The sequence below is a fragment of the Puma concolor genome, chromosome B1 (genome assembly GCF_028749965.1).
Source record: "Puma concolor isolate L17-30 chromosome B1, mPumCon1.1.hap2, whole genome shotgun sequence".
Lineage (NCBI taxonomy): Eukaryota > Metazoa > Chordata > Mammalia > Carnivora > Felidae > Puma > Puma concolor.
In genome coordinates this window covers 46,971,014-46,984,019 of record NC_141670.1, presented here as the reverse complement: position 1 = coordinate 46,984,019, position 13,006 = coordinate 46,971,014, and the positions used below count along the sequence as shown (strand labels likewise).

At 42.5% G+C, this 13,006-nt stretch overlaps 1 protein-coding gene across 12 annotated transcripts in view; it reads left to right on the top strand.

Annotated features, from left to right (window-relative positions):
* The window catches only part of UNC5D (unc-5 netrin receptor D), a 568,239-nt gene that overhangs the window by 526,596 nt on the left and 28,637 nt on the right, over positions 1–13,006 (top strand). For all 12 annotated transcript variants that reach the window (XM_086703728.1, XM_086703727.1, XM_086703726.1 and 9 more), the window contains 2 exons: positions 1,287–1,451; positions 7,636–7,814. In XM_086703728.1, the coding sequence (XP_086559854.1) occupies positions 1,287–1,451; positions 7,636–7,814 (344 nt within the window). The remainder of the gene's footprint in view (positions 1–1,286; positions 1,452–7,635; positions 7,815–13,006) is intronic.

Below are 13,006 nucleotides of genomic sequence, written 5' to 3'. Positions count from 1 at the left end.
TGAGACTTCCAGCAGAGAAAATTAGGAACCAGTGTGCACATCAGAGCTCACAAAAAACGAGGTGACTCCCAGTTCCTCAAAGTGAGCAAATTGAATTTTTTTAAATTTTTTTTTTTCAATCAAATTGAATTTTAATCATGGCCCCTGGTCTTATGATCCGTGATGGCTTCATCACCAGTCACACTAAAGAGTATCAAACGTCCAAACTTGAGACATCTTTTGCCACCCGTCAGTGTCAATATTGGAAGAAATTATATTAATAGCAGCAGGTAAAAAGCACATTCATGAGATGAGAAAAAGAAAAAGATGGAGATGAACGTTATCAGAGGCTGGGCCCCTGTGCTCATTGCCAAGAATCTGAGCTTGATTTGAGTAGGAAGGAGAGACCTTTTAGATGAAAGAATATCAACGACTGACCTCTGCTTCGCATTATTGTAAAGCCACGTGCCTGAGCAGCACTGGCAAGTAAGGGGTCGGGGGGAAAGGGTGGTGTATGTAGATTTTATTATGTTCCCCCTCATTTAGTAAAAATTGCTTTTGCCACACTTAATTATCTGTAGGTCCCATGACAGTAGAGAATGAACCTCGTTTTTTATTGTTTATCTTCTACAGTGTCTGGTCATTAGCGGGCACTATACACATAATTGTTGGCAGTTGAATTGTGTGAATGAGGAGTTGGCAAACAAGACTGCTGTGGGCAGCCTAGTGTGTTTGTGTCTCTCTCTGGGATGTGTGTCTGTGTGTATGTGATTGGCATTGGGTGAAATTCTTTTGCTGGTTACATTAGCAGTATTGTGGCCTGTTTATACAGTTGTATGAGTTTGTGGTGTTGGGGTAAGTTCTGATAGGTCTGTTCTTTAGTATAATTTTCATTAAAGTGAAAAGCTATCATCCTACTCCAGGCTTAGGGAGAAGGACGGACCACTGGAGTCTTCTAAAGAATGTTTTCTTTTTTTTTTCTTTTTTTTTAGTGGAAAAACATGAGGATTAATTTTTTATAGTATTCTCATTGTGTGTGTCACCAAATGAAATCTGAGTGCTTGCGCTGTGGTTTTGGAATTCAAATGTTATCAATTGGAATTGACATTAATTACTTTTTGTGCTGCTTGGCATATGCTGGAACATTATTTCTACAACAATTCCACCAAAGTCGCTTAGGCAATTATCTCTGCTGCAATCACTGTCATCATCCTCATAATTATCGCTCTTAAGTCTCTCCTATTCGCCAGCCATCTCGGCCGGGCTCTGCACGCCACACGCCTCTTCTTCCCCCCCTTTCCCCGCAGGAGGTACCGTTCTCCCGCGTGTGGTGCAGTAACCAACAGCCCCTGCACTGTGCCTTCTCCCTGGAGCGCTACACACCCACCACCACCCAGCTGTCCTGCAAAATCTGCATCCGGCAGCTCAAAGGCCATGAACAGATCCTCCAAGTGCAAACATCAATCCTAGAGGTGAGTCCTCCGTCTGCACGACCACTTGACTCCATTTCTCAAGGACAGTAAGAGTAATGTGCCTGTTTCAATCGTGCTACATAGGTTGTAAAAGAGCTTCCAAATGCACTCGCTCTTAATCCTCATTACCGACCAGGGCAAATAAACTTTTTCTCAGGCTCAGGAGTGAGCTGAGCTCCCCGATGGGCGAAACAACTCAACGCGTCAGAGCTTCAGCTCTGTGGAGACACTTTTGGGGAAAGAACTGGTACAGGGCTTTTTATACACAAAACCACAAACAATCTAATCATCCACTGCAGGCTTGGACCGGAGAGTCATCATTGGCTGATGGTACGTTATGGCAGATACATACCATGAAGAAGCACAAGGTCACCACTGGGTGGTTTTTCTGCTGGTTCTCACTAGTCTTCCAGAAGTCATCTTCAGGGGATTGGTTCCCTACTGCCTTACAGTTTCTCACATCCTCCAGGTTCAGGGTTCTGCAGAGCCCCATTTCCATTAAATCTAGATTCATCGATGCTATAACATAGGACAGAGTCGATAGAAGTTTCTTTCTACAAAGTAAGGCAATGGAACTGCAGAGAGGGAAAGGGTATTGTCCAAGGTCGTGTCACTATTGAAGGGCAGAGTTAGAATGGGAGTCAGGGGGGCATTCACTTGGGAGTTTTTGCACAAAGACACCTGATGTCTGCCATGGCTCTGATTTACCTAAATCACTGAATGGCTTCGTGGCTGTAGACTTGGGCTTCTAGAGTAGACACCGGCATTCCCTCCTGAATGGTTGTTTGAGGGGAGAGGGAGAGAGTAGCTGAGAGGCAGAATGAAGGGAGACATGGAATGCTTTTCTGAGCAACTCTTAATCCCTGGCTAGTGGAGATGAGCACATTCTATTGTTCAGCAGTAGAATATGTACATATGTGTGTGTGTGTACAGACACAGATATGTATAAATATATACATAATATATATTTATTCATTCGGGCTTGGCAAATGGCGTAATAAGTTTTATATATGTACAACTCAATTTCGTAGCCTTACAAAATCATCACTTCTCTCCATTCTCATTTTAATTCATTGTTTACGCAAGATGAGTCTTGCTAATTCCCCAAATAGGTTTTCTGAAGAGTGGATGGCTTTCCAAAGGATTGCACCTCAAAATTGATAGCTGTCTTAACTGACATGTTTGTACAGTATTTGCATTCATTATTGCCAATTAGCATTATGTGCTAAAGCAGTTTTGATGGGAAAGGTAGATCCAGAAAGGTAGGGTAGGATATTTTTAGAGTCTCTTTCTTGAACAGTCCTGGCATCTTGAACATAATACATTTCAAAGTAAAATGAAAAATTTTAGGAAAGTTTTAACATAAACACAAAAGGAAAGCCCAAGCAGATTTTCCTTCTCGTATTCAGAAGCAAGTGTGAAAAGACAGGACATGAAGATGCCTCTGATGCAAATTGCCCTAAACGTCTATTCACAGGTCAATGAAACAATTCCACGTTTAAGGGGCTTTTATTCTTTAAGGCGCTCACAATATTGCAGACCAACTTCTGCTATTACAGGAAATCTTTATGTAAAAGGAATGTGATAGGCTCCATACATCATGGTACCTCTGCTCCTTGCTTAAACAAATTTTTGGAGTGCAAAGTGCATGGAAGGAAAGTGAGCTAATAAACACAATCATGCCCTTTACTCTCCATCTCCTTGTCTAATGCTTCGCAAGCTTACAATCACTTTGCAATGCCTTGAAAAAGACGACATCGCAGTATCTCTTGATAATAAGAGGCCAGCCTCAGAAAAATACTTAGTCACCGTTGGGCTACCACCATCCGTTCTGTATATGCCTTTTAGAAGCTTTATTACCCTTTTCGTCCTGGAAGGATCACATTACTAATCACTTCAAGTGTTACTGCTTGCATTTGGCCCAGCACATCCCCATCTCTTTGTAATAAACCATAGTTCTTAGGCAAATCTGTTATTTTCTGTGTCAGAAGAAAATTAAGAACTTTTGAGGGGCGCCTGGGTGGCTCAGTCGGTTAAGCGGCCGACTTCAGCTCAGGTCACGGTCTCACGGTCCGTGAGTTCGAGCCCCGCGTCAGGCTCTGGGCTGATGGCTCAGAGCCTGGAGCCTGCTTCTGATTCTGTGTCTCCGTCTCTCTCTGCCCCTCCCCAGTTCATGCTCTGTCTCTCTCTGTCCCAAAAATAAATAAACGTTAAAAAAAAGTTAAAAAAAAAAAAAAGAAGAAAATTAAGAACTTTTGAAAGCTGCTGTATGTCAGGTACCATTTCATGTGCTTTCACATATAACCACCCTAACTCTGTGTGGATTAAATACCATACTATCACAATTTGACATGATGTAACATTCTCAGAGAGGTCAACCTTCTTGTCCAAGATGATAAAATGAATAATGGGGAGACAGAGTTCCCAACGGAGATACCGGCCTTCAAGGTCAAAGTCTGGATTTCCATACTAGACTACTTCAGGATCTCAGTCAAGGAAGTCTAATTTAGCAGTCCTGAATGTGGGCCTTGTCCATAACGTAAGCCTTTGTTTTAGTGGCCTTAGGCACTAGTGACAAAAATGACACCGTTAAAATTTTATCTTTAAGTATGCAAGTAGGTGAAAATTGGGAAGTTCTTTCCTCAAGACTGTAGAAGGATGGCATGGGCTGGAATAAGTGATCATTTGATAAGTCTTCAAGAACAGAATAGATTTCTCACATGGCAGTCCTCCTGCAAAGAAGGGTCTCGAGCAAACGATCACTCATGATCCTTCCAACCCTAGAATTGTTTCACTCTTGGCAGAAGCATACGTCTGGTAAAAGATCCAGTTGAATACAAAGCATCCCCTTCTCCTTAAAAATGTCTTGGATTTCTGGGGCGCCTGGGTGGCTCAGTCGGTTGGGCGGCCGACTTCGGCTCAGGTCATGATCTCGCGGTCCGTGAGTTCGAGCCCCGCGTCGGGCTCTGTGCTGACAGCTCAGAGCCTGGAGCCTGTTTCGGATTCTGTGTCTCTCTCTCTCTGACCCTCCCCCGTTCATGCTCTCTCTCTGTCTCAAAAATAAATAAAAACGTTAAAAAAAAAATTAAAAAAAAAAGGTCTTGGATTTTTGTGACAGATGGTCCCAGAAAAAAAGAAGATACATAAAGCGCTACAAAATCGGGATTACCTATGGTGGAGACAAGATACATTCTAGACATGACCCTCTGTCGATCGGGGAGGTGGGAATAATAGATCAGGTGTTAAAGTGCATATTTTATAACCTCTAGGCCAAAGGTGCTTTTAATAAGCTAGTGATTAGGTGCTTTTAAGAAACTAGTAACTAGGGTTTTGTTGATTAAAAATAGCAATATTAACAATAATAAGGAAGTAAATATTTTGAAGCTTTCAATAGATACCTGAATTTTTTTTTTTAATCATCTGCCCTTCATCCCCCAAAACAAATCCCTGCATATTTAAGCACAGGGCCCTCAGCTCCTTCCTAACTTTAATGGATGTCCTAGTGTCTGTTTCATGGGTTTAACAATGGAGGTAATTTAACAGGAGAGGTAAAAGAGATACATATATACGTGTATCATTATCTGTAAAATATTTATTTTAAATATCTAAATCAGCGCAATGATTATCCTCTTTGAAGGCCTGTGGTTCTTAGTGTTCAGCCTCATATCCATCATATTCTTCCATGCCTCTCATGTAAATGGCTTTCCACATGAATATAATCATTCATGCCATTCTCAGACTTAAAAATTATTTCAGTGATCAAGATAATGTATTTTTTTTTCTGTTCTTTAGAGTGCCCATTATTGGGTCAATCTGTAGAAGCAGGTTGATTTTCTTTAAATGTAACCTCACTGAATTACCTAACAATGATCACCAACTGATTAGTCTGTAAAAGCAACAGTATCACCGATCTAAAAATTGGGGACTGGAGCAAAATAATTTTACTAAACGTGAAGAGAAGGAAGGAATCGCTAAGTAATTTACTACATCCTTCCTTATTGATGTAATAATATTGAAGAATACCATTTTGGGGAGAGAAAGAACTTATATGGGAACTTACAATTTTCCCTTCAAGCAATTCTCTTATCTTTCTTCCAAAAGTGGTGGAAGGTTGGGGGATGATTTTTCTGTTACAAAATAGACATAATACTTGGAATTTCTCGTTGATTTACAACTCCCCAGCTAGCCAAGTAGCAGCCGCTTATCTCAGATGTGCAGAGCATGGAAATCTGCTGTTCCTTTGCATATTTAATTTAAACAATCAGAAAATGTGATGTATCTACAGGATTCTTATTACGTGGCCCAGATGTCTTTTAGAACGCACCGTAAATGTTACATAAAGTGTCATCCTTGTGCATGGCAAATATTGAAATTTGGAAAGTTTACGAGAGAAAGGGGGGCCCACCTATTAAAGTGTAGGAAAGAGAAAAAATCCTGAAGAGTCAGTCTTCGTAACATTTTTTCACTTTGCAGTCATAACCACCTCTGTCCTGAAGACTATGTATCAGGGTGGCCTTTCCCCTGCCAACAGTAACGTCAGAGCTTGGTCAGCTTGATCAACTCAATGAGGCCATAAAAGCTCCCCAAAGCCCATTCTATTGCAGTCCTTTGTCATGGACACATACAGTGTTTTCAGTTTTCATTGGCAAGCCACATTTTCACATGTTAACACTGTTTGGTGCCCTTTCCCAGTGACAGCTACCATGTTATCTTGCATAGAATCCCTTTTTTTTTTCCTCTTTAGTTTCTACCATCTTTTTTAAGGACATCAGCCTGCCTTCAGTCAGGAAATTTAAGGAAACTATTTTTACTTGATTTACATTTTTAAAGGCTAAAAGAAATTTTACAAACCATGATTCAAAATGATGTTCCTCATAACCTCTTTTGTTCAGTAAGAAGCCTGAGTTGGTTCATTTTATAACCGTCCAACATATCAGAAAAGAATCACTCATTTTGCCTAAAATAACTAGTTACCCACTCAATTTCTTTTCAATCAATGACTACTCATCCTTCAAGGCCAACCCAAATGTCTCCTCCAGGAAGCTGTCAGGAATGAGGTACACACTTTCTTGCCGGCTATTGGACTGGGGTCACTCTCAGCTTCTAGGGGGTGCCCTCAGGTCCTCGCCCCATGTCCCACTCTATAGGCATTTCACAGCCTGACTATTTGCTTTCCTCCAGGCCAGCAGGAGAGATGCCTCCAGATAAGAGCTGCTTCTTCTCTCTTCTAAGGGCCACCTGATTAGGTCAGGCCCACCCAGAAAAAAATACCTCTTGCTCAGGATGTAGTCAACTGATTAGAGACCTTAAGTACATCTGTAGAATCCCTTGTGTCTTGTAACACATCATAATCACAGGCGTGATTCAGTTAGATACTTTTCAGGTTTTAAAATTCTGTTGGTTCATATAAATTTATCAGCAGCTATTGCAATCTGCTGGATGTCTGCATGGTCTCATGTTAGATACGATTGCTGGTATGTATGGAAATAACCAATCCTCATCAGAGAGCTCTAAATCAGAAGCGGGTTGGGCAGACAGCAGGCAGAAGCTTTCCAGCCGGCACCAGTCCTCAGGCTAGTCTAGACCTCATCACTGACCACGTATTACCAAAGCAATGTCATTCTGAAACAAGACCAAAATATTTACTATGGAATCACACACTTCTCAACTCAGACGGGTCAACACAAACTTTGAGATGATCAATATACAATCAGTTCCCCTTTGTAGCTTTTGTGACAGGTACCTGCCCAGCTAGCTCCTTTGGTTAGCCCGTTCATCTTAGGTCAGCTCTGTCAAAGAGTCATTCCTTACATTGAACTAAAATCTGTCACTTGGGGGCTTCTTCCTACTGATTCTAGATATATCTCTGAGAGACAAAGGAAAAAAAGAAAAGAAAAAAGGTTTAATTCTGCTGTCACCTGACATCTCTTTGGATGTAGAAGGCTGATGATTATGAGTCCCCTGATTGGAAGCCACATTGTAAATCTCCAGTACCTGATTCACCAGGCTACTAGAGAAGTTATTTACAGTTTTAGAAGAAAGGGGAACGTGTCAGTGTATTTTATAGAGCCCATCACTATAGGCAAGCGTTTTGTGCATGGTGTTAATAGATTTTCATAAAAAAATAACGGTGTCGATCAGTCATGCTTCCATTCAGACCTGACCATGCTTTCTTTGTTTGTAGAGCGAAAGAGAAACCATCACTTTCTTTGCACAAGAGGACAGCACTTTCCCTGCACAGACTGGCCCCAAAGCCTTCAAAATTCCCTACTCCATCAGACAGCGGATTTGTGCTACATTCGATACCCCTAATGCCAAAGGCAAGGACTGGCAGATGTTAGCACAGAAAAACAGCATCAACAGGTAATCGGGGGCAACTTCTGAAAGAGGATGTCACTGAGAGTTTTGAAAAACAAAGTGGGTTGGGTGTATCCATGCGGTTTCCAGGCCCTGATATCTTTGTAGATTCCTCTGGTCGTATTTCACGTGAGGCCTGTCTTCGTATGTGGGGAAAGAACAAGAACAGGACACTGTGTGGCATTTCCTTCCACCCACTCTGCCTTGAGGGACACAATAGAAAAGTCTTAACTTTGGTCCCGGTCCCGTCTTTAGGTTGGCTAACTGGGCCACCCACATGGGGTACAGACTCTGTCTTCTTGGTGCTTGTGGGAGATCCCAGCACAGTCTTGAACCAGTGGTCTAGAAACAAAGAAAGCTTCTCACACCTGCCATCATCAGGTCACCTTAAGCATTACGTACGTAACCCTTAACAGGGACATGCCAGCCTGAAAAGCGGGTGCCTCAGTATTAAACGTTTGAGGATGACAGCTCCCAGATCGGAAGGCAGAGGACTTAAAACAAGCAGGTTGCCCAGGCACGTGAATGTGGCCTGCTGCTTCACCAGACCCTCGACTCTGTGCTAACCTTGTGGGTGACAGCAGAGCAGTAGAGAGTAGGGCTTTATTAGTTGTGAAGAGAAGGAGCAAGAGTGATGCCATTCCTACGAGCACTGATGGGCGGGCAGCTTTGGCTCGGCTTGAAAGATAACCAACAGGGAGAGGGCAATACCTCTCTCTCTCCCCAATCACTCCTCTCTCCCCCCACCGCCCCTCCCCCTCCAGCCCCAGAATGAATAGAAAACAGACCAAGTTTTGCCAGAACCATCTTCTTTCTCTTTTTCTCTGGTACTTTTTTTTTTTTTTTTTTTTCTTTTGAGACAAAGCCTTCCTTTCTTACTGTTTGGCTTGCTCTGTCATTTCCATGGTTTGTTCTTTATTTTCACAGCCATCCTACCTGACTTTCTTCTCTGAAAGGGAGGTAGGTGTCTGCCAAGAAATGATAGAGTGCCACTCCCCAGTTTAAAAGGGATCCAGAATCCAAGAAGGGAGGACCCAACTAGAAAGCAGTCAGGCTGAGAGAGGAAAATCAAGAGAGGAGGCATTGCTGCTAAAAGAAAACGGAATTTGCAGAGACAGGCAAGCCCGGAAAGAATAGATACATTCTTGAAAGGCGTATATTGAAAATGAAAGAATACAGAAACGTATGAGTGTACAGGGAAGAAAAAAATTAGGTTGAATACTTCCCAGCAATTTTGACAAAGGAGGAGATGTCGCACTTATAACCCATGCACACCATGACTATGTCAAGCTCACTTTCTGATCAACACAGGGACAAGAATGAAAAACCAGCCCAGAGAACAGAATTTGGTTCACAAAGAAAAAAAGGGGGGACATGGGCCTTGGACCCGCAGGGTATCCCTGGTTCTATAACCTGTACCAATCTGCCAAAGCACACCGCTTAGCAGCCCTGTTTCTTTTTCTGCAAATGCAGATCATACAGTTTGAACTATATCAATTCCCTAATCCATTCTGAACATAAGAGTTGATGATTTTTACTTTCTTAATTTTGATATATATAATTTTAAAGTTTGTATTTTTTATATGGAGAAAAGGAGAGCGAGCACGAAGAGGGGAGAGGCAGAGAGAGAGGGAGACAGAGAATCCCAAGCAGGCTCCGCGCTGTCAGCACAGAGCCCGATGCAGGGCTCGAACTCATGAACCATGAGATCACTAGCTGAGCTGAAATCAAGAGTCGGATGCTTAACCGACTGATCCACCCAGGCACCCCGAGAATTGATGACTTTTAATTCACCATTCACATGAAAATAACTGCCACAAAATATCTATGATGCTGTCATTCGTTTGCTGAATATGCACATGTTCCGTTTCATGTTATTCTCCACTTATAGGATACCTACGAGAGGTACAGGGAGTGCCCCAAAGTCATCAGTCTGGGCCCTTCCACAGTAGGGAAAATGCATTTCAAAATGGGAGACTGAGGTAAACAACCTTTTGTGTCTGGGCTCTAATGAGCAGGAAGTGGCCGCACAGGGGCACTGCCCCTCTAGTGTCCAGGATCACCGGGTGTGAACACCGGGTGTGCCTGTTTCCTTGCTTTGGGTATGCCCTAAGAGCCCTTCTCCAGGAAAGCCTAAATTTCCTTGACATAGGGGTACCTGGGTGGCTCAGTCAGTTGGGCGTCCAACTTCAGCTCAGGTCATGATCTCACGGTCTGTGAGTTTGAGTCCCGCGTCGGGCTCTGTGCTGACTGCTCGGAGCCCGGAGCCTGCTCCAGATTCTGTGTCTGCCTCTCTCTGACCCTCCCCCACTCACACTCTGTCTTGCTCTCTCTCTCAAAAATAAATAAACATTAAAAAATAATAAATTTCCTTGACATAAGGAATACAAATAGCCTACTTTATGGAAAGTTTCTAACACGGTGACCAGAAAAGGTTGGTTTTCAATCAGTGTCACTTTTTGCAGTTTTCACTAATAGCAAATTAGGATGGCATGGGTCGATATAATTTACTATCTTTACATCTTCTTTGGTGAATATATTCAACTTCAGTGAATGGCATGTCCTGCCTACCTCTTTACTCTCAAGCTTAACCTTCCAAAAATTGGTCTAACTATGGAATGAGAATGGTTTAAATTGAGAATCAGCAAAATTTTATTCTGTTAAAGAACCAGAGAGCAAATAGTTTAGGCCATATAGGGTCTGTTGTAATTACTCAGCACCGTTTGGCTCTGCTTCTGCAGTGAGAATCAGAGAAAATACGTGCAACACAGCTATGCCGATTTGTTTAACAAACTTCATTTATAAAAACAGGCAACCTAACGGAGTTTGCTCACCTCTTATTTAAGTAAATCTGCTCTCACTTAGTAAAACTTCTATAGGATCCTGTCGCTTCAGTCAGAGCGACACCTGGAGATGAGGCTTCTCAGCTCAGTCAGCTCAGCAACCAAGTTTGAGGGGAGCGAGAGGGGGCAGACACAGCATAGAATCTTTTTCTGCAGACTGGTTGGTTCCAGCAGAAAGGCCACCAACATATTCACAGAAGCAGAATAAAGAAAAGACTACTGAAAATCACCTTGTACCATGTTATTAGCTCATTCTCACTTTGCAGAAATTGTCAAGTTCCTTTTAGGTTTTCATTATTATACTAAAAAATATAGCTTCTCCTACATGGGAAGAAATCTACGTGACAGAGAGGAACGGGATTTTCAGATGTCATTTGTCACAACTTCCTGCTGCATAATCCCAAGTCACTGGCCTCTCTTAGGGTTGCAAACAATATAGCATAGAACTGATCATTAATGTGTGTTAAAACACAAAAATCTGACATTGTCAATATGTGCCAGTATTACTGAGAGCTGTCCCGTAGTGCACAGACTTTCTGTTAGAGAATTCACCGTCCTTGATCTTGTGACAGCACTCTTTACCTGACTCTCCCCCTCCTTTCAGCTTCCAGAAGTATCGAAAAGCTAGCAAAGCAGTCGCCCTCAAATCATGAAAGAAAAGTTTTCAAAGGGAGGGGAGGGAGACATTCGCTTTTATTTTATTGCCAGTGAAAATGCTCTTGTACCCTCCTTTTGCTAAAATGCAAATGTCACTGATGATAATCTGCCTTTTTGCCAAACAAGTTTCTACTTTGATCTGAATGGGGGGTGGGGGGGAAGACTGGGAATATAAAGTGAAAGGCTTAGCAATCGCCGAGAATGGGAGAAATGTCAGTAGTGTGTGCTATGAGGCAGCAACACAGGTGGCCTTGCGACTTGCCTGGCATACGGATCACGCTAAATAAGCCACACCACCGAGCAAAGAATGTCAGAGATAAAAGTTGCAATTACAGATTCTGTGAGCAAACTTTGACGATTACTCAGGGTCCATACTCGCTGCATTTCAAAGCTGAGGTGGCACATTTGTTCTCTACGTTCAGCTGCAGTAACCCTGTGCTTCAGGGCTCTTGGCCCCCTGGGATGGCTAGGTGGGTAGCACGGCAAAATGGAGAATTGGTCACAGGAAAGGAAGTAGACGGTGGGCAGAATCGCTGAACAGATGCCGAACAGATTAGTATCGGAAACTAGCTGCTTCAGCCAGAAGTATCCTCCTGTGTCTAAACTTCGGTTGCACTTTGTATTGTCACAATGCTTTTTAAAAATTTTTAAAAATATTAGACAGTGAGCAAGAGCATGCACGAGTGGGGGAGGGGCAGAGAGAGAGGGAGAGGGAGACAGAGAATCCGAAGCAGGCTCCACGTGGGGCTCAAACCCACGAACCATGACATCATGACCTGAACCGAAATCAGATGCTCAACCGACTGAGCCACCCAGATACCCCTGTAACGACACTTTTTTTTTTTTTTTATAAGTTACAGTTAAACCCACCACAACCATACTGTCTACTTAGGGGAAACTCAGTAATCCTTCCTTGAATGAAGGACATGCACTTCTTCATCGGATACTAACTATACTTGACCTCAAAAACTTCCTTCCTAATGAACAGACTTGACAGGAATAAGAATGGGTCTCAAAGGAAGACAGTTTGCACGGCTGATGTGAGGGAGGATTCCTGTCTTTTCCCTCAGCTCTGCCGCAGTAGCTGAAATTCTACCATTAGATCATTCGTCTTTAAGGCCTCATGATTTTCATATTCCAGAAACTCTTGTGAAAACATAGCCAGCTTGACCATGTTGCTATGGGAACAGATGCTGGATAAAGTGCAGGAGACATGAGAGTGTGAGCGGAGGGGAGGCAGGCGAGATGGAAGAAAGGGTGCCAAGATGGAGAGAAGCACATAATTACACCTTATTAACGGTTTTTCATAGTAGTACACAGCTGAATCTTGAACAACACAGTTGAACCCTTGAACTGTGCAGGCCTGCTTATATAGGATTTTTTTCAGTAAATACAGTCTAGTGCTATGAATGTATTTTCTCTTCCTTAGGATTTTCTTAATAACGTTTTCTTTTCTCTAGCTGACTTCATTATAAGAATAGTCTAATGAACGTTAACATTCAAAGTATGTGTTAACTCACTGTTTATATGTTATCAGTAAGGCTTCTCGTCTACAGTAGGCTATTGGTAGTTGAGTTTTAGGGGAGTCAAAAGTTATACTGGATTTTCGACTGTGGGGGGGGCGACTAACTCCCCACATTTTTCAAGGGTCAACTAAAACATATTTCTCATGCAGAGGTTAGAATAGTTCATCTGGAA